Raw genomic sequence first — 27500 nt, forward strand, 5'->3', positions numbered from 1 at the left:
AAGACTGCAGTGGTTTCCTAAACTTCTCTTCCTAAATATTTTATTGTAGAACTAGATTTTTCTCTCTATGGAAAAATTATCTACAGAAAATTGACAGCAGAAATTTGATGTTCAAGGGACAGAAAAGCCAGACTTGAGAAGAACTTTGCATGGTATCACAAATTCTCAGACTGAGTAATAAAGTATACATTAAGTATTGGGAGTGTGTACCAAGGAGTCCAGCAGTGATTGGCATAATGAATTACTTATCCCCATTCCTATCACACTATATATCCACACCCACACATGGACCATGAAGCCCCAGAACAGTGTAAAAAATGCTATTGGATTCTCAGGGCTACAGTACCTGTGGAGATCATTTCTCTCCCTTCCAGAATGGGATCAAATGGGTGTGTAATGTTACAAATCCACTGGACCGTAATCCACTTCTATGTGGGAGTTCATAGCACAGTTCTAGGGCAGCAGATGCCTTTGTAAGGCCCCTGCATCTTTACTTTGTTCTCTCCTTTTATGTAATAGACCTGAAGTGTCTGTGCAACACTAAGGCCAATTACAGACATTACAATTTTACTGGTATAAATGATTGGAAACCAGTCTGTACCTGTAACAGAACAGAGGTTCAGCACACAGACTAGTTTAATAATAGTGGAACCCAGTCTAAGGTTTTCCCTACCCCACCAAGGGGCGAATGTGTGTTGTTTGCTACCGATCCAAACTATGCTGCTTACAGAAAACTATGTGACTTAGATCATTTCTGCCTTGGGCTTTTTTAATGTTTGTACCTAGCCCCAGGGTTTACTGGAGCCACAGGTTTGTGCCCACTATGTACAAAATCACAACAGCAAAAGGTTTTGGTAATTGATAGTTGTTAGAAACCAGTTCTTCTTACTTCAACCGCATGAGTTTGATATAAGATTATGCTCTCAGTGTAGAAGCATGTGCACACATATAAATGAATAGGGAGTATTGAATCATTTCAAAGATCATATAAACACAGTTACCTTATATAATATTATACATAAAATATTATGACACGAGTGGGGAAGGATATGTGAAAACAGAAAAAAGTGAGAATCCATGAAGATATGTGTCTCAAGATTTTCTTCTCATAGGGAAGACAGTATGTACTGAGATAAAGCTATGCCCAGTTCAGTTTAAGAAATGACCCCATTTTGTAAAGCCTGATATGTCAGTATCCTACCATCCCCAGTGATGTGTTTCAAATCACTGAGCTCACCTGTCCACTTGGATGGTCTCAGTCCCATCACAAGTAGGAGACAGAGTCATGGTTCCACCTATACATTGACTAATCAAACTGTACGGTGTAAATAGTGCAACGATCAGATCATGCAAGAACCAGGAATGTCAGCTGTGAGTTACCTGACAGGATGCACAAAACCAAGGGACTTCTCAGCAGGCAGATTTGCTGGCTTTCTGTCCCCATCCTACTGGAATGCAATGGAAAATTTGGCCCAGAATGTATATTGAATAGAGCATGAGTTCCGACAGAATTTTGCCGTACTGACTGTGTAATATTTATAAACAGACCTTAAATATGCATTTTCCTATGTGTTCATGCTTTGTACAATGTAAAACCCTGTCTCTTCAGTATCTGGAATATTTCGTCATCAGATCCACTCTTCTCTTTATAAATCCATGGTGCATCCACACCTTGAATACTGTGCCCAGTTCTGGTCTCCACACCTCAAAAAGGATATAGAAGAACTAGAGGAGGTACAGAGAAAGGAAACAAAGTTGATTAGCAGTATGGAGGGACTTCCATATGAGGAGGGACTAAAGAGGCTAGGCCTATTCAGTTTAGAAAAAAGATGGTGTTGGGGGGGACACACACATGATAACGGTTTATATACTAGTAAATGGTAAAGAGAAAGTAAGTAGGGATTTATTATTTATTCTCTCACAAGACAAGAATAGGGGCCACAAAATGAAACTAGTAGGTACTAAGTTTAAAACTAACAAAAAGAAGTTATTTTTCACATAGTGGGTGCAGCTATATGAGACGCTGCCTGTGCAGTAGCCAAAAAATACTGTCCAGTAATGCGTCACAGCATGGACAGTGCTAATATGCTACAGTATTATTAGGCTACTGCACAGTAGCATCACCTAATAGACATTTTGTGGCACAACTGTGCAGTAACTCTGGTTACTGTGCATTTATTTAGTACTTGCTAATACAAGTACTAAATAAATGTACAGTAGCTACTGCAAAGTAGTGTCTTGTGTAGATGTGCCCAGTGTGTAACTAAAGTGTGGAAAAGTGCCACCAGATGTTATGGAACCTGCCAGTTTAGCCAGATTCAAAAAGGGATCAGACAAATTCTGAGAGGAAAGGGGCATCAGTAGCTGTTGAGCATGGGAATTAGGGATACAGACTCTGAAACAGAACTTCTTAAAGCCAAAGGCTAGGTACAGACATTCAAAAGCCTGAGGCAGAATCAGTCCAACTTACTCAGTTCTCTGTAAGCGAAGGAGCTCAGATTGGTAGTGAAGAGAACACACATTTGCCTTTTGGTGAGAGGGGAAAGAGGGGCAAATCTTAGAGTGGGTTCTGCCATTTTTAAACCACTGTATGTGTGCCAAACTTCTGTTCTGTTATGGATATAGACCGGTTTTGTGTGCCAGACTTCTGTTCTGTTTTGGGTATAGACCAGTTTCTGAACACTTATACCAGTAAAAATGTAATGTCTGTACCTGGCCTAAATGCTGGAGACTGCAACTAAGAGGATCAATGGGAAAAAGAACCCTGGCCATACCTGTTTGTTCTCCCTTTCATCTCTGCCAGTGTGTGATGCAGGATACTGGGCAAGACCTAGGGTCTGATCCAGTAAATGGCAAGTCTTATGTTCTCTTTAGTGTGCCTGTATGCAGTATGCATCAGGTGTGTGCTGAAACAGGGTACTCTTTTAAGTACTTGTCTGATGTGTGTACTTTATACAGAGGGAGTAATATGGTGTATAGTAAGTTGTTTGCAGAATCTGCAAAAATTCCATGCGTGGTGCAGTTATCTACACAATGAATGAGGATAAAGGTGTTTGGCCTCATAGCTGCAAACTTACTGGAGTACGTGTGCACAATATGCTGTACTAAAATAAGCATAGCTCTGACCAGTCAAAACTGTTTTTACTAGAATTATCAAGACATCTTGAACTCCATTTCATTTGGCATGAAAACTGTTTAGAAAAAAAACCACTGTGGAATTTTTTATGAGGAAAATGGTTTCCCCTCATTTACCTGGTTTCAAAAACTGCTAAACAGTTTTGAATCAAAACATTTAAAAAAGCAATAAACACAGGCAAATTTAGTCCCCAAAGGATAAGTAATACAAACTAAAAAATAGAGGCTTAGCATACAAGTGTGTATGCAATCTTAGCCAAATATGGCAGTATTACCATGGGATATAAAATAAGAATATAAAAATGATGTACATATTTATGCATTAGCATTTGAGAAAATTTGACCTATTTAATCCACCCCAACAAAAGTTCTAGTTCAGATCTCTGATAACTGTGGCATAGATGATGCAGATTTAAATGAATGAAATATCACCATAAAATGTATAAAAAAATGTCATACCAAAAATCCTACCCTTTTTCAACATGGAAATCAAAATGAAATTAAGTTAACTATTCTCCCAGATCAAAGTTGATCAAACTTATGTTAGAATTGAAAGCCCATATCAGAACATTAAAGTTAACAGTTCAGGGACGTTGGTTATAAGAAAAACAGAAAATTCTTAGTGGAATTTAAACTTAAAATTTGCAAGTATTTAAATACACAGATAAGGTCCTGAAGTAATGAAAACATTGTCTCTGCCAATGCCAACTTCTGTTCTTCCTTCTTTATTCTTTCATAGCTACAGTCTAATCCTGAATATTCCTATTTCTGCAATTAGGGGTTTGGAGGATTCAGCCTTTCTATTTTAAAATGGATTATTTCTTTATTTAAGATGTCTACAAGCATTTAAAAGTTTGCAGGCTATAGAAGAGGACATCTTAAGTTTAAAAAAATGTATTTGTAGGGTAACTTTAAAATGCTAGCCTTCCATGTTCTCTTTATCACCTGCTGGCAGAACTGTAAAGATGTAAATAGTCCTAATGTTCGTTATGTTTTTGTTTTGTGTGTGTGTGTGTGTATGTGTGTGTGTGTGTGTGTGTGTGTGTGTGTGTTGTTTTGTTTAGTCTAGAGTGTACGGGCAGGCCTTGCAGGCCATGAGCCCAGGCCTTGTCCATGAGGCCCAGATGTCCGGGCGTACCTGTACATGCTCTTTACTGGCTCCGAGTTATCACCCTCCCTGGAATAAATGTCTCTTAAAAGTCAAAGTCTTCTCTTTATCATCTCTTCCATAAGGGCTTTAAGAAGCAGACAGTTGATAGAAGCAGCAGTCTTAATTTTGATAAGGGCAAAGGTTATTATATGCTACCTTTGCACCCTTCTGATCATCAGGCTGGATATAACTATGAGTTGACTCAGCACTATTTAAATGTAAGGTATCATTCGAGCCTGGGGCCATTCCAGCAAACAGGGATCAACTGAAACAACTGTCTTCAATTCTCCACTCCCCTAATTCCCCAGCTGAGGTTCGTAGGAGACACAGATGCTCAGAATCTCTTGAAAATCCATTCACTTCTATTTGGACAGAACTTGAACTACCCATTTTTTTAAAATATTAGTGCAAAATGATAATTAGAATATATTCTAACACACATGGAGCCTCTCAACAGGCAAAGTAGAGGACAAAATGCTTATTTTGACTTCATTCTTCACACAGAGGCCAAATAGTGAATGAACATTGAGGCTAGGGACAGACATTCAAAAAACCTGAGCCTGAATTGATTCAATCTTTGCAGGTTAGTCTAACCTGGCTAGGCTGAATCAGTTTGTAACCAGGCAGACATCCAGAAACGCAGGCACATGCCTGCAGTGACTCAGGCTAGAAGCTGGGGGACACTAGAGCAGCCCCTCCCCCCTTCCCTTCTGCAGTGCTGAGCTGAGGGGAGCATGGCCAGGCCCCGGCAGGATACTTTGATTAGGAAGGGGTTCCCCACCCCCTGGCCAGCCCAGCAGGGAGTTGATTACTCAGTGTTTATCACCCCATTAAGAAAAAAATAGAGGGACATTACCAGCTACCTGTTGATTCTGTCTTTGTCCTGTCTGCCACAGTATGGACTGTAGCAAGCATGTGGTCTGCTAGCTAATGCTGAGAGGTGTCTGTATAAGGCAAAGGGAACAAAGGAATCCCTGTTTAGCAGGGAATGGTGAGGGGGAGGGGGGGAAGTAGGGGGAAGCCAGGCAGATGCCTGCAGTCTCTGTCAGAGCTGCAGCCAGGGAGCAAAGGGGAGGGACCAGCCCTGCTGTGGAGCAGAGAGCCCTGCCCCAGCAACCTGGCATGCTCTCTGGGCTGGGGAATCTGGTTTAACTTAAACCAGGAAGTGGTCTGGGAAAGACATTGCATAAACCAGTTTGACCCAAATCAGTTAAGTCTGATACTACATTCAACCAGGTTTATCTCAAACTGGTTTCAGTCATTTTCAAACTGGTTTATGTGTACTGAACATCTCTTCTGTTATAGGTTTAAACCAGTTTCTGATCACTTAAACCAGTTTATGTGTAATGTCTGTCCCTAGCCTGAGTGACCTCAGCTGTGTGCTGTCTCCAAACAGAAAACAGGGAATCACAAGAACTTGCTTCCCGATCCCATTTTGAGATGATTTTGTATTTTTACAAAACCTTTAATCAAAGAATCTCAAGTGTTTTACATGTGAGCATTATAATCCCCATTTTAAAGATGGAGAAACTAGGGTACCATGTGATTAAACAACTTTTCCAGCATAAACTTGCTGTGGCAAGTCATTCTTCACTTCAACACTGCATTTGGGTTACCTGTCTCCAAGGCCTCTTCTCTGTCCATTCAGATTGTTGGCTTCATTGAGCACAGGAAAGCAGTGCTTAAGTAGCAGTCTGTAATTTGTCCTGAATAGTCTGACAATTATATCAAAATATACAGAGAGTATAATAAAAGATGTTAGAATTTGTAAGCGATGGGGTTTTTTGTATTTTTTTCAATTGCCCATGCACCTGATTAGCAGTTGAAACATTCTGTTCATTTGGCATCAGCTGTTTATTCAAAGAAGTAGAGAAATATCACAGAAATAGAAGGAACTAAAATATTTTGTGATCTATTCAAATTGCATTCCCTCAGTTAAAGGAAATAATTTCAGTTACCCTGATCACAGTAGAAAGCAGTCCTCTTTTTGAATGTCTTTTTCATTAATGTAGATATGTTTCTAAGATGAGAAATTATGTTTCTTCTAATTATGGTTACATGTAGTTAATTTCTTATTTTAAAAAGCTCGGTGTGAAAGGCAGTTTCCTTTAAAAAGCAAAAAAAAAAAAAGTGATACAGCTGATGTTCCTGTTGCCTTAGCAACAGATTTATTTATTAGGGTCTGAAATGACATGAGTTAATATACCACATACCTGCTGATCGGCAAACTCCTATTTCAGCTCCAGTTGACAATTAAGTCCTGGACAGCTACAGCCAGGGGTTAATGTTACTCATTAGGAGAACTAGGTCATTACTGGGAAATCAAGGCACTTAAGGCAGCATGGATAAAATACAAAATTCAACATCTCAACGAGTGAGGGTTTTTATGTTAATTAACCTTATTTTCCTTGCATTAAAAAAATCTTTCATATATGCATATGACAGTGGATCAATTAATTGAAAAAAAAGTAAGCTTTAGTTTACTTTCCCCTCTTTAGTTGTCTTCATTTCCTTTGGAAGGGTTTCATTATTTTATGGAAAATTCTTATGTCTATATGATGAGTAAAAAGGGTATTAAAATTAAGAAGGGAATCATCATGGAAATCAGCTTTACCACAAGGGAATGAGCAAATAAAAGCCTTGGAAATGAAAATAAATAAGCTTTGCTAATACCTCACCTAAGGAGCAGAATATAAGCCCATCAGAGCTTGCAGATATTTAGAGGTACTTCTTTGCTTCTTTATTAAGCAGTTACATACTTATTTGACCTTCAGAAACTGAAACTTTCGAGAACTAAATCCAAGTTGTTTGTAAATATTCTATTTATGGAAAACTATGCAATGGTTTAGCACACAGTAACTTTTATAGTTCATAATTGGCTTTTTGATTTCCAGTAAAATTAGATACATTTTCTGAAATGTTTTATTAAGCTATCTGAGTGGGAGTTTTAACTTGATAAGTCATAAATGATTTAGTAAAGCTCTCCTGAAAGCCTTTATTTGCTAATTTTAACAGACTTTATTCTGATATAGGAAAATGTGATAGGCTGAAAAAGAATTATATCCAAAACTCCTTTATTTTCATTCTCAGCAGTCCCCAAAACATTAAGTTCTTTCACTTCAGCTAAATGCTGTACTTCCTTTTTTCAGTTTAAATTCAGACAAAGGCTGTGAGGCCTTATTCTGCTCTCATCTGGTTATTGGTAAATTCAATGTAGCTTAACTCTACTGAAGTTAGTTAGTAAAGAGCCATCACTGAAAATCATTGTAAAAGTAATATCCACCCTGAGATGTAAAAAGCGGTATTCCGAACTAAGAACTATTACCTGATACTATTTAAAAATTCAAACCCAATGAGTGATATTCTACCCTGAGCCGAATGATTGCACTATCCTCCATGTTATCCTATAACTTCCCATATTTCCCATTCATAAAATGTATTTTCAAAAAAGCAAAACTTTTTTTAGAATTGTGAATGAGAGTTATATTAAGCAATAAAATCATGCCAGATCTGGCCAGTGATAAAAACTGGCCAGATCTTATAAAACCAAGTATGATTTAATTGTGGAGGGGGGAATTACAAGGGTGGGTGGGGAGTTATATGATACTAAAGTACTTTAAAGCAGTTTTGTAGTATTTTGGATGGTGGAATACATCAGGTCACTACCAGCATGGGTCTGATGCAAATAAACTTAGGGTGGAACAGACAAAGTAAAAGTGCTTCACTTTAACGATACTCACAGTGTACTACTAAACATAAATAGACACAGTGGTAGACATTTATTTTTTACAAATAAATCCTCCATAACTTGAAGGCTCAGTTGAAGCATTGCAAAAAATTCTATTATTTACATACTGGCCACGTCTACACGAGATGCTGACTGCGCAGTAGCCCGTGACTACTGCACAGTAGCATTGCATGGCAGGAAGTGTGAAAGGATGCTGCTGCATAGTAGTCACAAGCTACTGTGCAGTCAGCATCATGAAAAAGTCTTGGCATGACTGCACAGTAACTCCAGTTACTACGCAGTCATTTAGGACTTGTTTATACAAGTACTAAATTGAGTCCCAAGATAACAGGGTATATACAAATTGGCCATGTCTACATGAGACGCTGACTACTCAGTCATTACTGCAGTCATTAATTTTGTACACTAATGACTGTGCAGTAACGATTGAGTAGTCAGTGTCTCGTGTAGACGTGGGCACTTTGTACTAACTAAAAACCTAGTTCCACCTCTGTAAGACCATCTACCTTAGTGAGGTATTGTGAAGATTACTGTATCATTTTCAATACCATCAATACTGGATACATTTCTGAGTGAATGGATAGCTTTAACTAGTCGCAGAATCATAGAAGTTAAGGGCTGGAAGGGACCTTGAAAGATCATTGAGTACAACCCCCCTGCTCTGGGCAGGAATACTGCTGAGATCAAATGATCCCAGGAAGGTGTCTGTGCAGTTTCCTCTGGAAGACTTCCAAGGTTGGGGACCGCACCACTTCCTTGGGAAGTGTATTCCAGATTCTGGTCACTCTTACTGTAAAGAAGTTCTTACATCTAACCTGAAACCGTCCTCTAACAGTTCATGGGCACTGCTCCTTGTCCTCCCCTGGGATGCTCTAGTGAACATTTTTTCTCCCAGCTCCCAATATTCACCCCTTACATACCTATAGATGGCCACCAAGTCCCCCCTTAATCTTCTCTTCCCCAGGCTGAACAGTCCCAGATCCCTTAGTCTTTCTTCATAAGGTTTGTGTGTTTGTTTTTTAAACTCAAAATAGACAAACCTCCAAAGTGTCAGTTTGGGATTTGCTTAGATTCATATCTCAAAGATTATCAGACATACCTAATAAGCTTGCCCTTATCTAGGATCAGAAACCAAGTACTTGTTTTCCTCTTGTGGGGCAACTAGAATGGGGTCAGGCTGTGGTGGCGGGGCAACGGGGCCAGGCCCGCAGCAGTGGGGAGTGGGCATGGGGAGAGCAGGCCTGGACCTGAACTGCCAGGGGGGGACAGGGTTGGCACTGAAGCAACAGGGGAGGTGAGGAAACAGGGTGAGGCCTGAAGGGGGGAGGAGGAGGGCCAGGCTGAACAAGGTTGGGGGGGTGCGGGGGTGCAGGGCCAGAGTCTAGGCTCTGTTCCTGCCACTCCCCCCCCACCCCCCCCCCCCCATATACTGATGGGCAGTTTGCTAGTTTCCCAAATATTTGCCAGAAATAAAGGAATAAGACTTGAGATTCTAGGTGCTGGAAAGATGTGTACTCTGAGGGCACAGATTCTTTCGGCTGTTTCCTCCTTTTGGCTGTCACAGTTCTCTCTCTTCCTTACCTGTATCTCCTTATCCACTCCTTATGCTTGTTGTACCAATCCACTCTCTTTGCCCAGCAAAGTATCACTCCTCCAGCCTTCACCCTTCCAGTCCTAGTTTCTGTTCTTTCACCTAGTTCCAGTATCATTCTTTCAGCTACTTCCAGTTCTCATCCAATTTCCAGTTTCTCATCCTGTCTGTTATTCACTCCTACCCGAGCCTTTAGTTATCTTTATCCTCCCCCTCCTCCCAATGCTACTCATCCTCATTAGCTCTGAGTCCCAATCCTTCTGGTTTCTTTATCCAATATAATTAGGTCCCCTCACCAGATTCCTGTTTCAGTGCCTTCCCTCAACCACTTCTATTTCCTCCTCACATGCACTGGCTCCTCCACATGCATTTCTCTTCCTCTTCATCTCTTTCCATCCATCACCTGTTTCTTACTCCTTGTCCAACTAGTCCAGGGGTAGGCAAAATACAGCCCACAGGCTGGATCCGACCTGCCAGGCCATTCTATCTGGCCTGCAGAGCCCCTAAAAAATTTGAAACATATTTATCTGCTCCTGGTTGCCTGTAAAAGATGACAGGAGCCAAGGGCAATAGGATCCAGAGGGAGCCTCAGCAGGAGCCCACCCCCACCCCACGCCCAGCCATTTCCCTGCTTTCCTGCCCCTGCATTGTTCCATCAGCACATGGCTCCCAGCTGCATTGCCAGACCGGGGGAGCACAGGCCACACGAGTACCCTGGGTGTGTGTGTAGGGAGGGACTGTGCGTGTGTGTTCATAGGGTGAGTCCCACACACACACTGTACCATACACGTGCACCCACACCCTGCCTCGCACTGCCATACACACAGACCCCCCACCCCCTCACATACCCCAGTCACCCTCTCCCCACACACAGCCCCTCACATATCCACGTGCTCCCTCACCCCACACCTCTCCCACACCTATCCATCCCCCACATCCCGACACACCTGCAGCCCCCTATAAACATATACCCCCGCCACAATATAAAAGAGTAAGGCTTCATTTTAAGCTATTATAAACAATCACCTCTATGTACACTACACAAACACATGTAAACCAGGACAAAAATATTTTTAAAATCAAATTAATGAATGTTTTAGATGTTTGCTTTTTAGACTATAATTTGGTATTTTTCTAGTTCCAAGATGGCAAAACCCTTTGCTGAAAGGCATACTTTCAGGGGCATGGGGAGGGCTTCTGATGGCCAAGGTCAGGGCCTAGGGGACGGGCCTTCCAGTCCCAAGATGGTGACCAGGGGGTGGGGCACCTGTGAAGGGGTGGGGCTACCCATGTGGCCCTCGACAGCTTGCCAAAGCTGGTTAAGCAGCACTCCACCTGAAGTAAGAAGCACTCCTATCCCTGAACTAGTCCCTATCCCCTTATAGCTCCTTATCCACTTTCAGTCTTCTTCCACTTACAGACTCCCTGCCTCTTCCTTATTCTCTCCACTGTTTCCTTCATCAGCTCCTGGTGTGCATCCTCATCTGCCATGCCTAGTCTTCCCAAATTGCTGAACTCCACTCCAGCCCACAGTATCAGTTTTCCTTTTCTTTCCTCTGCCAGTCATCAGTCTTAGTTTCTGTCCACTGATGGTTAATACTAGACAAAAGTTAAAAACAATGGGAAAAGGAGGCTTTTATAATAAGAAGTGTTAGAGAACCTTAAGAGATGGTTACTACCAGCTGCTTTTATAATATATATTGCCCATTGTCACAGTACATGAATGTTTTCCAAGAGGTAATAACTAGATCTGCAATTAACCAATCATCTAACATCCCTGCTTTCTTTTCCCAAGATCATAGGGTATTTTTTTGGTTCAAAGCTTTTTTTACCCTCCTGTTTAATTAGTTTTTTCACCCCTCTCCATTTTTCTTCCCTGTTATGCTTTTCAGTCTCTTTAAATCTCTTTTCTTCCCTTGTCCTCTCTCCCGTGCTTTTTCTTAGTTGTGGCTGTGGGCAAGTTAACTCAAATAAATTAATTCATGCTTGCTTCTGAACTCAGTAAGATTTGTGGTCATTCTAATCTCCTCTGATAATGAGTTCCAAAAAATGGTGTAGCTGCCAAAAAAGCTCCTCCTTAGGAGCTTCAGCGTGAGGATGACAGCTTCCTGGTTCCTGAAGAACATACATACCCAGGGAGGTCACCATTCCAGACAAAAAGATGACTTAGAATAAGTACAGCTGATTATTTCCAGGACCTTCTTGATTAAGACCAGGACTTTCAGTCTGATCCAGTGTTCTATAATGAAGCAGTATAGTTTAGTGGAGCACTCGTGTTATATACTCCTGCTTAGGTAGAGTGCAATATAATCCAGCCTGGAAGACACAATGCTAGCTCACCCTGGCCAAAGTATCATCCTGCATGATGGGATGTAGTGGTTTAGCTGCTCTCAAATAGAAGGAGCAGTGGCTTTTCACTATGGTTGCTATTTGAGTCAGTCTGATGTGTTCAAAAGGATTAATGTGACCATGCCTGGTCAGTAAGCCTTTGAGAAGACGATGGCTAACTAACAGGAAGGAGGTAGGGCCTGTCACTCTTTCTTGATCACTTTATAAGTAAGTGGTCATTAGCTATGAGGGACAGCTGGGAATAGGCAAGGTGACTAGACCAAGGAAATGCTATTTATTGAGCTGATTATACGCTTCCTGTGGGTTGAGGCTGTATTTATTTCCATCTTGACACTGTGAGGGTTTCTCTTATTTTCTCTGAGAAAGAAATACAAAAAGGAGCTCTGTTAGGTCAGTCGCAGCCCTGTTTATTTTGGGACAAAAAAGATCCTGTAGCTGTGGACAGACGAATTGGGAACTTTACTATCCTTTAGATTTTTAGAGAATTAACATATTTTCAAGAAGGCCGGAGAGTGGAAGTGTAGGTTTGTTTTCAGGCATTTTTGTCTGAAGCAAGGGTTGTCTGGTCTTAAGAGGCTGAAAGAGAGGTCCAAAAAGCAGAAGGTGCTAGAGAGCTCTTTTCCCATGAAGCCTTCACTTAGTAATATCTAGGATGTGGCGCCATTTGAGAATATGGGACAGACACCCTCTATCATACTTCAAAATATTCCCTGCTTTCTACCACTGTTATCTCCACTTTACCCATGTTCAACATAAGCCACGTCCTTTCACTCAAATACAAGGCCTTGTGATAGAGAAGAGATCTTTTATTTTGTCAAAGAGGTGAATTTTGCATTTGAAACCACAGCATCTGGATATTTATTCGCATAGCTCCACAGAAGTTAAAATGACTCTGGGACAGAACAGAGCCTTGTGCTACTCCACAATTCAGCTCTCTTTAGGGCCCCTGAACCGTCATTGAGGCAGTGATATCATTGTCACAATCCCCACAATTATCAAATGCCTCAACACATCCAGAAGTGAAAGCAGGATGTCTTGCTCCTTTCAGTGGGTGGAATGAGCTTATTTATGAGCATGCTCTGATCCAGTGCTGCATCAGTGCTGCTTCTGTCCCATGATGTGGCTTGAAGTGTAGCAGTGATAGAAGTGGGATATTGGTAATAGATAGGCCTGTTTGGAGGTAACTCAGAACTATTTTCTCATTTTTCTAGCTCAAGAATGGGAGGCTGGAGATATGACAGCTCTTAATTTTTCCAGGAACCAACTGCTGGATCACTGCTCTCAGAACTTTTTGGTGGCAAAAGTGGGACTTTAAAGTAAATTTTGCTTCTGTCTCTTTCTCAGCTATGGAATCTGGTACTTTGTGGAGCCTTGAAGTGGTGCTTCACAGAATCCTTATTTGAACGATCTGATTTCACACTATTATTATTTTGTATTGTTTTAAATACACACTCAATGTGTTTTGTTCAGTCATCAGTGCTCCAGAGATGGGTCCTCCTTAACAGTGGTACATTGTATAATTAGGTTTCCTTGAGGGGTTGAAGAAAAGCTCTTTATAAGAGTTTATTATTATTGTTGTTGTTATTCTTCTTATTATTATTATTCAAATTGCTGCTTGAATTCATAAGACTGGATTTCTCTGCAAAATAAAGCAAGCAAGACTGAACCAAACTCTGAACTGGTACATTTCCTCACTCATGAAGCAAAATTGAGCTGGCATCCTTAATAATGTAATGGAGATCAGACTCCAGCCATTGTCTTGGAAAAAGTTGACCTTGAAATGACTCAGTGACTGGTGCTGATCCAGAAATTATTTTGGGCAGGGATATGGCAAGGGGAGGGTTGTTTTGTTTGGTTTGGTTTGGTTTTGCTTGGTTTTGTTTAGGCAGGGCTTAAGTCTTTTCATCATTAAGTCTGAGATAAAAAGACTAAACAATAAACTTTTTTTTTTCTTTCTTTCTTTTTTTCCTATCCGTCTCTCCTACATAACCAAAAACAGGAAAAAAAAATGCTTTTTAAGTATATAGGAACGTGCCACCCATTTTTCTCAGTTCAATATTTTAAAAATCTGGAGGTAAAATAAATCCTTCTCATAAAAACAAGCTATAATTTATAAATGAGAATAGAGAACTATGTTCACCAGTGCATGTTGGCTGCTTTCTGATTCTTTGGTGTTGTCAACACAATCAGAGCTTTCTTATACATTTCTCATCTGCAGTCAAGGATCAAGACCTTATTTTCCTGAAGACATTATGGCTTGTTCCTGATAAGAGGTGTTGCCAGTACTGTTAAAACATTCACATGTCTGGATAGTGTTCATTTTAAGGGCTTTTTTGGTGACACTGATGCAAAAATATTTTCTTGTAGCTAACTCCATTTCATGTTAACCTGTGGGGCTAGTGGATAGCATCATGAATTTTGATACTGATGATACTAGACAATGTTTAGAGGCACAATTAAAGAAGAAAGATTCAGTTAAGGAAGAAAACTCACTGGATTTAAATACATATTCATACTATATCTATAATTCCTATTGGAAATGTTAAAGATGGAAAAATACTATGATAAATTGGATAAAGTGAAAGTAATTGATTTTTCCTTAGTGTTTGCATTTTCTTAGTTATTTCTTTTTCCTCATTTCTTTTCTAATAGTTTTTTCCTGGCAGAAATACTTTCTCTCATGCAGTTATCATGGACATTGTTACCAGAAATTTAGTATTAAAAAAAATTCTCCTTCTTTTGTGATATCCTTTTCTTGATTTTAATGTAGACAGTAAAGTACTTTGAAGTAATTGATTTAAGATGTCCTCCCTCTCAGTTCTATGACAATAATTATTAGTAGACTGCATTTCACACTGTGTATTTTATATGTTTTGTAAAATGATTCTTCCTACTGTAAGAAGTGCATCGCCTACTAGATCTATTAGCTGACAAGGATCCTCCCAACCTCCTTGTGAGTGAATTACCCTGTAAGACCATGTGTTACTGATGCCACTTTACAGATGGGGAGAATCAAACAGAGAGAACTCGGGGAAAGTCAGTAACAGGAACAGATTACAACTCTGTAATTCTTGGTTCCCAGGGCCATGATCATTTTTCTAGGTCATGCTGCCAAACTCTTAACAGAGACTAGCAATCTGTATTCATACAGTTTGATTAAATATACTGTTTTGTGTGAAATTTTGAAGTAGAATAACAAAATTAAAATGACTGCCAGTGATACATTTTAATTGCTCTAGTGAGTCCATCTTTGTAATTTAGTGCATTGTGTATTTTTGCTCAATATTCTGCTGGTAGTTCCCTGATAATGGGCTAGCTAGGTACAGGGTTAACAAGATGTTGACATCAAATAAGTCTTGAATTCGTAAGACTGGATGGAACTAGGTACATGGGACTTTAAGGATTCGAGCTCATGTCCACCTAAGCGTGTGTGTGTGTGTGTGGAGAGAGAGAGAACTGTGTGGGTTAAACTAATAAAGAACCACAAGGCTATTCTTAACCTTCTGTTACTGTGTTTTTTTATTCCCTGTGCAAAGAACATAATTCAGCTAAGAACATCCTGACACAGCCTTATTCATACCTTGCAATCAGCAAAGTCAACAATTGTTATGCTCTTTTGCTGGCTGCCTTGCAACTGCCTTGGTGCCCAAGTCTCCTTATTTTGCATTAGCATTTATGACTTCTTGATCTTCAGTCACTTCTTTTTCCCTCACTAAAGAACTTTATCTGGTTCCATTGTTTCTGTCTTCTGCTCCCTTCTCTGCTCCCATGCTGATTCTTCTGTTATGCTTCCTCTAGACACCATGTTTCCACAACCTTGCCTATCCCTCATAACTGTTCTATGTTGCTGTTTTCACACTTGCATTGTTCTTATTTATCCTTTCACAGCATCTGATGAAGTGAGCTCTTGCTCATGAAAGCTTATGCATCTCTGATTCAGTTAGTCTATAGGTGCTTCTTTACGCTGTCTTCTGCCTGACATCAGACAAACATGGCCAACTACCACTCTCTGCCCCATAAAACCATGGTAATTCTTCGTCCCTGAGTTTCCATGATACTTTGTTCAATTGGAAATTCTACTTTCCAAGCTGCTGCTTTGGTATTGCATTTGGTGACTTTTTCTGTCTTTCACAGGGTCCTTCCAGGGTCCTGTTTCCTTCAAAAACTCATTTTCTATGCTCGTGACTTCTAAATTTGCTTCTCTACCACTGGCATTTCCCCTCCTGCTTAGGTTTACTTCTGTCTTTCGAACATCTTTTCCTAGTTGTCCTGCTGCCTTATGATTCCCAAACAAGCCTTTCTTCCAGTTCCATCTCTCTGCTCTGTCTGACTTAGTATATACATTTGCTACCTCTAAATACTACGCACAACTGTGTAAATAATAAAGAATATTTTCCTGATCCAGAATATAGTCCATCAGCCACTTTCTGACTACAAATAAATAAATAAATGGTAGTCATAAATCTTCGTGTTAGCTCTTAATTTACTAATATGCTGAATTTTAAAATTTTGGGGATTTCTTCTAAAGATTTCACTGGTATTTCAGTACCGCACTTGTTCCACTGGCAACCAGTTAATTGTATGAAATTGAGGACAGGATAATATTATTTCTAATACTCTGTTCCAGGCAATAGAACATGTGAGCTCTGTTTCAGGCTCTACCACAGACTTCCTATGTGACAATGTGCAATTTCATTGCAATATGGGGAAAAAAAAACTTTCCTAATATTAGGGACTGCTTCTTGCTTTGCTCCGTATTGCTTGGTAAGTGCTAGAGTTTCTTGAATTGAAGGACTATTAAAGTGTATGCCCCCCCCCCCCCCCTTTTTCTTTTTTTCCTACCTCAGAAATAGTGGAAATCATCCTTGTTAAAAATCTTAAAATGATTAAAATGGACTGCTTTAATATTTCTTTTAACTGAGCTTATTCCACCTTTTCAAAATGCATGCCATGCCATGTCCACGTGAGCAGGAGCCTTTGTTTCCAGCAGCACAAATAAAAGTGGCACAAATTTGTGCCACTACTTTGTGCTGCAATGCACGCCCCTGCCCATGCACTTTGCAGCAGGATGTATTGTCCCACTGCTCCATGGGCTGCAGGGAGGGCTGGCTGGGACACACAGGGTGCCTCAGTGCAGGGCTAGCCAGCACGCAGCCCCCATGCTGAGGCAGCTTGTGCCCCTGCCCAGCTTGTGTCCTCTCTCCATGTGCTATGGAGCCCTTGCACTGAGGCAAGTGGAGTCCCTGTCCCAAGGCACATTGTGGAGCAGCTGGTTGGTGTGCAGTGTGCTTTGAGACAGGGTCATCACGTGTTCAGTGTGGGGGATCTGCAGTGGAGCCCCCACACTTAGGCACGTGGAAACAAGGGAGCAGTCAGCCCAGGGCTGTCTGCGCCCCATCTCTGTGTTTGTCCTGGTATATGGCACTTTGGCATGCTTTGTGCCAATTTTTTTTCCAGGTTTTTTTTTGCTGCCAAGATATCCTGGTAGCAACTTTTATCCTGGTGATGCAAATTAGCAGCACCATGCACCATTTAACATGTGTGCCTGCACATCTGGATCTGGCCAATGTGGGCACTGATGTGATGGGACTCTGACTTTGTATCACAATAGATACATGCCCTTTATACACATTCTTTAAAAAATTGAGGGATTTCTCGTATTTGTAGATGGCCATGTTTATTTTATTGGATCATTTAATTCACTATATAGTTGTTAAACTTACTGGCCTTTTAAAAGAAAGAAATGATTTGATTTTGCCCTTTGAAACAACTTCTGTCTCTCTTACATGACTTTTTAAATGATGCATAGCTTTCTCATCAAAATAGCTGTCAATATCACCAAATGTGATCAATTTAATTTACTACTTTGATGGGATGGATCTCTTGCTGAAACTGCACCCAATGCTGTAAAAGGAATATTCAGTTAAAATTCTTTACAAGGGCCATGTTTCAGAGTTATAGGTTGTAGCCATGTTGGTCTAGGGCATAGGCAGACAAGGTTCTTTGGGTAAATCCAATATCTTTTATTAGACCAACTCAAATAGTTGGAAAAGCTCCTCTTTGCAAGATTTTGGTTACAAACACCCTTCAACCTGATGAAGGGTTTTTGTACCAGTAAGCTTGCAAAGAAGAATTTTTCCAACTATTTTAGTTGGTCTAATAAAAGATATTGGATTTACCCAAAGAGCCTTGTCTTACCAGGGCCAGACTTTTCTCCTTCCATTTTATCATTTTTGTACTATTTCAGCAATGGAAAGCAAATGGAAGCTCCAACCAGACTAGGCATATGTGCCACTCCTGACAGAGCCCACAAAGGAAAAGGAAGTTGGGCTACACTAACACTAAGTTCAGTCAATCCCTGAATAACAGGATGGTGTTTAATAATTATTAGCGCTCTCTGCCAAAGGCAGTCTGGCTGGCACCAAAAGCAAAGGTGATGTGAAGCCCCACTTTTTCCATCTTGAATCCTCTGCCAAGTACCACTGGCTGGACAGAGGGATCTGGACCACTGACTAATTGGTCCTGACAACTCATTGTGTGGTGTCTCAGACAGCCGGAGCCGACTCGAGATGATTTAGAAATCACTCGATCAGTTGGGCGGGCTGGTGAATGGAGAGGCAGACACAGCTTATTGGTTATAAAAACTTTACTTACGCCGCTTGTAGCCGCAACGCAGGTGGTCCGGTCACTTGAACAACTATGTGAGTTGCTCCAGCTGGCAAGGCTCAGGCCAGCTAATCCATCCACAAATTAAGCCGGCAGGGCAAGGGTACGTCGGGGATTGTGGGCGACGGGGAGAAGAATCGATAGGTGATCAGTCTATCGATCAGCTCAGCCGCAAGTCAGGTCTCTTCAGAGGCACTCTGCAGTGTGCTCAAAGTTCTCCGACTTGGGCGGAAGTCGCACGAAATTTTAAACGGCTAGCAAGCCAATTACTAGCCGCCACGTAGGAATAATTTAGAACTGGCCAATAGCGGGACACAAATTTGCATTCAAATGGCGGGAACTCTCTTGCACCGGGGTTTTCTGTTGCAACAGAAAACTTTTGCTGTGCAAGAGGCTCTCATGTGGCGGGAAAATTCCATCGTGCCGAGGCACCAAAATCATTGGGTTGTGACGTGGTAGAAAAATAGATATTATTTCCATTTTACAAGTAGATAAACTGAGGCAGAGAAACTGGAGTGAGTACTGATCCCAGAAGTTATTTCCCTCTGACTTCAGTAAAGTCTAATTTTGGTCCTAAATGTCTAGACCACAGTTCTTGCTAACCATTTCTAAATGTATCAGGTAAATAATAAAAAGTATAAGTCTATTATACATGTATAATCATATATAGGCATGCATACATGTATAGTTATACATTTCTTCAGAATCTATGGCTATGGAAGTTGAAGCTGTCTGAAGACAATGGCTCCCAGTCAGTGCGAAGCCTGTTACCTGATTAGAGGTATATGTTGCCTTTCCTCATACTGTAGCTGTCATGTAACCAGAGATTTGTCATTTCTGCAAACCATTTGGAATATAGTTCATACCATGTTCAGTTTCCAGTTCTTTACCAAATTAATTATTAAAATTTCCATTAAATCAACCAAAATAAATACAGGGTCATTTCAGATATGTGCAGGCCAAAGAAAAGGGATCATATCTCAGTTTTTCCCAAATATGTAATACAGTAAAAAGTTTGCATAGTAACATCCAGCTTTTATAGTTTTGTGTTTCCTCTTACGAAAATGGAACATACACACTCACTAATATTGTTTAATAAAGCTAAAAAATGCAACAGATGCAGCCAAAAGTGCACGTCATTTTGAGCAGATCTTTACAGAACAGACATCCCATATTGTGTTCATCTTTTTCCACAATCACTGCTATGACAATCTGGTGTGTTTAGCAGTTGTTGCTGAGTAAGGCAGACTGGATTGTATATGATTTCTCCATGTCAGCCAAGAAACACATCACTCTCCTTTTTGTTGCAGAAATAAGATAGTCTTGTACAATGTGTTATTCTTTCTACCAGGAATAGCTATATCTTTATTGCTTGTAAATATAATAGTGCATTTTAATTTGTGGGTCCCCATGTTGGAAGCACTCTACAAATCTTAACAGAAATATCTAAAAATAAAATGGTTTTGTGCCTGTAAGAGTCACATAGGCCAGCAAACTGAAACAGCAAAACCTCCCAGATAGGATAAAGAAGAACATAAAAGATACCACTATAATTGATGTACATTACTGCTACCTTCATTTCAGAGAAACAGAAGAATAGATATTTAGATAGGGAAAAGAAAGGAGGATCACCTGCTCATATCACAAAATCCATCAGTGGAGCTTCCATGAACAGGGCAAATGCAGAAATTTCTCCTCCTGCCATTTCTTCTGAATTCTGTTCTGGTGGGTGCAGAATTTGCTCCCTCCTCTTCCTCTCCTAGAAAAACCGAAATGCAAGCTTGAATTCCCATATATCTTTCCTAATTTACACAAGTGCTGTAAGATTCATTTGGGGTATAAGGCCTTGTGGCTCCCACGAACTGTAGGGCAGCAGTTCCCAAACTGTGGGTCATGACCCCAAATGGGGTCTCAACATCAGCGGATGGGGTTGCAGCGCTGCGCTCTCTCCCGTGCCAGGTCCCACCAGCTGGTTGCAGAAGCCTGAGGGAAGGGCAGCAGGGCAGTGAGCGCCAAGCCCACAGTGGGCAGCCTGCATCCTTCCCTCCACCATGGGCTCTGCTCTGGCTGTGCCACCCATGGGGGAGGGACGGGCAGGGCATGGAGCCAGGCTCCACACTCCAGCCTCAGCAGCTGCTGCTTCCTGCGGGCAGCACCCAGGGTTCAGGCACTGCTGGGGTTGCGGGGGTAGAGGGTTGCAGGCCCTGGCCCTGGGGCAGCTGGGTAGAGTGGGGGGTACTGGCCGGGCCAGGGGCCTGTGGCTCGGAAGTGAAGGGCACCTGGGGGGAGTGAGTGGCTGTAAGCGGGGAGTGAGGGGCCATGCTAAGGAAATGGCCAGGGTCATGCTGAGGAAAAGTTTGGGAAGCACTGCTATAGGGGTTCTTACTCCCCTCTGGCTCGTAGGGCAGTAAGGAGTAGGTCCATTCCTTAGAGGTAGCTTCCCATGGCATCTTGGTCTTCCTCCGAGGAGAAATTGTAAATCCAGTTGTGGAAAAGTTTTCTACCTTTGAGGCTGTATAGCTGTTAGTGTAGATTTTTCAGACTTTAGAGAGGAGTATGTCGGCTATGTGGCCCCCTCCTTTTTGCTTGATTTATCTCTCTCTAAGTGGACATTTGACCCCAACAGACTTAGGGAACATCATGCTCAGCATCTGTCAGCCTTAGCTATACAGTGTGCAGACTAGCTACTCTGCTAACAATAGACCCACTAGCTAAACACCTGTAATTACCTGCCCCAAGGGAGGATTGAGGCCATCAGTAAATATTTAGGACTCTAATGAAGAACCCAGCAGAGGTTATTTTCCATATACACTTTTTCATTTGCACTTTTATCCAGCCCTGACAAGTCTGGTTCCTTTTTTACATTGTAATTTCCCAGCTCTTTCGGCTAAATATTTTGAAAAGAAATCAAGCACTAGAAGTGCATTCAAACATACAAATTACCTTTCCAGAAATAGGTACTCTTATGAATACAAGCAACTTCTGAGTATTTCAGTCCTGATTCTTAATAACTTTAAAAAGCAGTTGAATTATCTCTGAGAGTCAGTAATTTTGTCCACTTGGAATCATCATCATAAAAACTCCTGGTCCACAGATGTGAAACAAATTATGAGGCTTATGCCATTACATTCCTTTTTATTATTGAGAACAAAACAAAGCTGGAGGATATACAACTTCTTTAAGTAATTATTGTTTTTTTTCAATCTGTAAACCTCACAATTTCTGAAGATTTTAAGCCTAGAAAGGTCCTTTTTAAAACATTAATTAGAGGATGCATTTGTTTTATTTCACTAAACTAAAAATATTGACCAAATTAGAAATTAACACATGTAGACTACAGATGTCATTGAGCCCGAGATTTTCTGAATCATATAATTATTAATGTTTCATATAGCCATGTGATAAACCTACAGATTCATTGTACGTAATTAGGCTGTACGACAAAGACCCACTCTTGCTAAACTGTAGATTTTCCTGTAACACAAGAAGTAAAACAGTAGAAGTTTCTAAATAATAAATTAAAAACAAAATATTTGAAAGACATCTGGCCCACATCTGTCTGAAATAAGATAATTTAAAACACAGTAATTAAATGCAAAAATACTACAATATTCACACCTTATAATGGAAAAAATAACTCATTTCATTTTTAATGCAATTTACCAAATTATGGAAATTTTTATTCATTTATGGTGTCTTTTAACCTCTCGTTCTGTCATAATAAAGACGATAGAATAGCATCTAGTTTCTTTCTTTTTAACTAACCAAACCAATGTTTCTTAAGACCTTAACCGTGGGGAAGAATACAATTCCAAATCTTTAATTTAATCATGAAATAAAATCTGTATACACTTATCATTCTATCTTATCCTTTACTAAATAACTCCCCAGCTAGCTACTTAGAAGCCTACAGGTGCAGAAAGACCTCTATCTCAGTTGTGTCCTTTCTTTCTTATCCAGTGCACTAAATGACTTGGAAGCTTTTAAAAACTCAAATATTCATAAAAATCCATTTTGGAACTTTTGTTTTCTTAGCAAATGTAGTTGCTTAATATAGTGTTTTTTCAAAGAGGGATAAAGCATTTTGAAGACTAACTCCTTTATCACTGGGGGCAGCACAGAAGGAAGGATTCTCTCAAGTTTCCCGCCTCTCCATGGTCTGCCCTGTATACTTTTAGCTAGGTGGAATCATATTTTAGCTCAGGATCTTAGCTAACTTGATCATGTGAAGAGTGAACACATGGTTTCAGGAAAATGGGCCAAGGAAACAAGGCTGAGTTCTCATCTCATGTGGTAGGCTGAGGAAACTAAGCTTCCATATGACATAAGCCATCCTGATTAGGGTAGGAAGCAAAGGGAAAACATTTCTAGGGACCCCAACACTAGAATTAAAAATAAATACTACTGTGATAAGTAAGAAGTTTACCACAATTAAACATACCCTAAATCAAGATTCATTCTGCTTGTTTCAAGGGAACATGATAAAGACCCTGAAAGTTTCTTTAAAGTATTACTGAAACTTAAAGAGAAGGAACTACATTTTCACGTATCTGTCCTGGGAGAGACTTTCACCGATGTGCCAGGTACCTTTTTTAATTCTATAATTCTATAGGTGGCATACATTTAGAAGTAATTTCTATATGCATACATATATTTACTTTTAAGACTATTATATATATATGATCTTGGTGTATTGTAAAGTTTAAAGTTATAATTTTTGTTAAATGAACATTCTTTGACATTACTTGAGAGGATACAGCCGCTTATTTATTACATGTTTTTCATACGTTGTATGTACATGTATATAAAAACGAAAGATATAAGCTTGTTGGATATTTCAGAGAATTGGTATAAAGAGACTTTCAACGTGAGGCCCTGATGAAAAGTTGTTGTTTGATGTCAATTTGGTATATATGAAATTAGTATAATAAATGTTAGTTTATTTAATAATAGACAAGTATGAACATCATAACAAGTACCATAACAATTGGCATTAACTGCTGGCATTATCAGCAAGAAAAACAAGAAGTAAATGTTAATGGATATTAAACTATTACACGATAATCAAGTCCTACAATTTGAAAGCTTCTGGCCCTCGTTCAGAGGGCCTCATCCATCTCTTTCTCGTGGTTAGAGGCCTGTAGCAGACACCCATCATGACCCTCCCCCCTCTGACTTTTAGTCAGAGACTTTCAACAGGCCTCCACTTCATACTGCACCACTGAACACATGTGCATCACCTTTATGTACAAGGCAACGCCTTTTTCTTTTTTTTTTGCCGTACCTCTTTCCTGAACAAGCTATGCCCATCTATGGCTGTACTCTAGTCACGTGAGCTGTCCCACCATGACATGTGAACTGTCACACCATGTGTCCGTAATCCCAAGTACATCATAATTCTGTGATTATACTAGGACTGCCAGGTCTTCCAGTTTGTTCCCCATACTTCTCACATTAGTGTATAAACATTTAAAGTATCTAACTGAGTGTCCTATCCTCTTCCTGAGAACTTTGCTCAGGTTTCCATGATTGTTTCCCTTTACTAAGTTTTTATTCAAGTCTCCAGGCTCTTTACTTACCTCTGAGCTTTTGTCTCCATCCTCTGGTGAATCTAGTTTAAAACCCTCCTCACTAGAGATATGAAAAGGTCAACGATTAATTGTTTAACCGTTAAGTGTAATGATATCCAGTTAGCTTCCCAGTTATCCTTTAGCTTGGGATGGGTTCAGTGCCCCAGCAGGGCAGGCAGGAGCGGGGAGAAGAGGGGAGAGTAACTAGTATCCATAGCCTAAGAGGAAAACAGCCAACAGCCTAAAGACTCATCAGTTAAGCAATTAGCTGCTTGTTCGCAGGTGTTCTTTCCTTGCAGGGCTTCATGTGGGCTGTGTTGTCTGACTGGGTTTGCCTTCTCTCCCCCACCTCATCCCCTGTCCCCCAGTCAAAGGGCTCTGGGAGTGGGAGTGGTTCCCAGCAGCAGCTGTATCTGAGCTGCTGTGTTGTTATCAGTTAATTGTTTAACCAATATATAATTAGAGGAGATTAAACGAATATTTTAAAAATGATATTCACATCCCTACTCCTTACTGGATTAGCAAGCTTGTATATGAAGACACTCTTCCCTCTCTTCATCAGATTGACTGCATCTTCCTGGATGCCTCCATTTTCCTGGAACACCATCCTGTGGTCGAAGAAGCCAAAGCCCTGTTGGCAACATCATCCATGCAGACAAGTGTTGATCTCTAGGATGTGACCATCTGTTGCCAGGCCTTTATCTAAATTGACAGAACACTACCTCGGCCACCGTCCCCTTCACCCTTGCACCCAGAGCCATGTAGTCACTTTTGGTCTGCTCAAGGTCACCCTGGCAGTGTCATGGACTAGTAGTCAGAGGGCTGGATGAGTCTGGGCAACCTCTCTTGTAACATTTCACAGGCAGGGAGCAGACCTCTCGAGCCAACAGGTCAAGCCAGCAGATGGATGCCTGCATGCCCCACAGGTGCGAGTCACCAACCGCTACCACTTGCCACTTCTTTTGGTTGCAGTGGTCTTGATCCTCCCTCCCTTAGGGGTGCATGACTTGGCCTCTTTTGCCACTGGACTGAACTCCTCATCCAATGCAAGGGCTTCATACCAGTTGTCCAGCTGGACACCTGCAGGTCTAGAAAAGAAGTGTTGTCCTTCCAGACAAGGTGTGCTTTCCAGTGCTTTCTCTTGTTATTCCTTTCCCATGAAGCTGTAGGTCTCCTTGTGCATCAAGCTGATGAAAGCCTCATGCTTGCAGATGTTTCAGACCCTATTCAACTCCTCCTGCAGCTGTCTTACCTGACTCCTCAGATAATCCACATGACTCCTCTCACACTGCAAGCACTCCTCTAACTGGCTGTCCCTGGCAAGAGTATGAAGACCGCAGTCAGTGCAAAGCCAGGCCAGACCTGGATAGAAGCTTTGGTGAGGGGCCTTGCCTGGACAGAGCTTGTCCAAATACCGGCACAGAAAGGGCTGGCTGTGGCAGAGACTTTGGCATTGCAATATTTTCCAGCCATCCTATTGATTTTCCTGCTAGCTCCTTCTTGCTCTTCTTTGCCAGCCCTGCTGGCTTCTCCCTGCCACCTGCACCACCTAGCTGGTTGTTAGAAGCAGCAGTTTAAAAACCAGCAGGGCCAGGAGCCAGGCTCAGGAAAAGCCTCCCTAGACCCCATTCCCAGCCCCACTGGCTTTTAAATCAACATTCCTGCCACCCAGCTGGGCAGTGCCATCAACAAGAAGCTAGTGGGATTTGACTTGGGGAGTCTCTCTGGGGTAATGGGCAAAGCAGTCTCCCACTCCTCACACTGGAGTCCCCAGTGTGTGCATCAGGCAGGGGCTTTGTTAAAGAGCTCAATGCTCTCTGATGCTGGGAGCACCACTAGGGTGTGATGTTGGGGACTGCTGCTCTGGCTGCTGCTTTCAGGGGACACTGCTGCTCCACCATCATGTCCAGGGGTTGCCTCCTCTCTACTGCTAGCCCTTTTTAGGTTGCGTATGCAACCTCTGCTCAAGGGATTTCAGCTCTTTTAGCAATAGTGAGTGTAAGGTTTTCCCTGAACCCACAGTTGGGAATTCTGCTTAGAAGCAGAAGTTGAGGAGTCACAAGGTCATCCAGGAGCAGACTCCTGTCTAGAATCTCTCCAGCCCCTCACACATATTCCAACTTTGTATTAAAACTGAGGACCTCTGTACAGCTCACAGTGAGGGGTGATCTTTCAGTGATCTTTTTATAACTTTGAATTAATAATATTTATTAATGCACACTTGGAAGGGAAGGCATGTGGACACAAAATCTGATTCACCTGTCATTCACAAATTAATCCCAAACAGTATAGCCCAAACCGACAAACAGTGAAAACAGATGTAACTAACTCCCATCTTACATACTAATGCAAATGAAGGATACATAAAATTACAATTATAGGACATAAGTATAATGAAACATGCTAAACATAAGTAGGGTTACACGTGAAGGATGGTGGGGTTTTCTGCTTTTTTATTTTGAGGAATTGGGAGTGGAGGGGTAGTGTTTTGTGTTAAAACTGTTGTTTCTGTCAACTATGAAATAGCTCTAATGAATAGAAATATTCTTTATGCCTATCTAAGTTTTAATTTCTGTATTGATATCAGTAAATATCTATTAGTGGTACATCAAATAGTTTTTTGTTGTTGTTGGGTACACTTGTCTGCTAAGATGGGAAGCTGAGACCACCAACTCATTTTAAAGAGGCTTTCAAATCTTTGTCAAATAGTTATGGATTTTGGTCAATACCTAATAGGCTGCATTTGAACTAATGACCCCAAGGTGAAAGGTTCAAAATCTAATACAAAAGAAAAGTTAATTAAGAAGAGAGCAGGGTTTCTCAGAACGTATTGTAAAATGGACTGTTTAGCTAAAAGATTGTCTCACTGTTCCCAAACTATGCAAAATTTGCTCTCATTCAGTCTCCCATCACACCAATAACATGTCAACATGGAACCTGGTATGTCTTCTCTTCTCTGTGCTTTTTCCCAAATGTCATTTTTTTCTTTGTTTCCTTGCTTCTTCTAGTGTTTGTTCCCTGCTCTTCTTTGCCTTACTCCCCAGCATCTCTCCCCTGAAGCACCTGTTGAGAAAATCTTGGCTTTAGCTGTGCTGGCAACTCTTGGCTCTTTTCCCACCAGCTTTCCTCCCTGCCTTTTTTATGACTACAATAGCCCTTAGTAGAGAGCGTTGTTTGCTCCTCAGTCTTTTTGTTGCTATTTCTACAGGTGTCTAGGCTGTGCTCTGAAGAGATGCAAGTACTTTTCAGACCACCATTTAAGCACTTGATTTATACTATTCTGCTTATTCT

General features: G+C 41.0%; 1 protein-coding gene and 1 long non-coding RNA gene across 12 annotated transcripts in view; one reads left to right on the forward strand and one right to left on the reverse strand.

Moving 5' to 3' along the window:
- The window catches only part of GTDC1 (glycosyltransferase like domain containing 1), a 317443-nt gene that overhangs the window by 268890 nt on the left and 21053 nt on the right, over nucleotides 1-27500 (forward strand). For 10 of the 11 annotated variants that reach the window (XR_003093474.1, XR_003093476.1, XR_003093475.1 and 7 more), the window contains one exon: nucleotides 23113-23222. The exons of the other annotated variant lie outside the window; for it this stretch is intronic. Coding sequence is in view for 1 of the 10 variants with exons in the window: in XM_006021326.3 (XP_006021388.1) it covers nucleotides 23113-23222 (110 nt within the window). In the remaining 9 variants the exon portion in view is untranslated. The remainder of the gene's footprint in view (nucleotides 1-23112; nucleotides 23223-27500) is intronic. 11 annotated transcript variants of the gene reach the window in all.
- Nucleotides 1-27500, reverse strand: part of LOC112549885 — an 84607-nt gene that overhangs the window by 14430 nt on the left and 42677 nt on the right. The window contains exon 3 of the long non-coding RNA XR_003093486.1: nucleotides 20272-20398. This is a non-coding gene — a long non-coding RNA (uncharacterized LOC112549885). The remainder of the gene's footprint in view (nucleotides 1-20271; nucleotides 20399-27500) is intronic.

Source organism: Alligator sinensis, unplaced genomic scaffold (genome assembly GCF_000455745.1).
Source record: "Alligator sinensis unplaced genomic scaffold, ASM45574v1 scaffold693_1, whole genome shotgun sequence".
In the NCBI taxonomy this organism is placed as follows: Eukaryota; Metazoa; Chordata; order Crocodylia; family Alligatoridae; genus Alligator; species Alligator sinensis.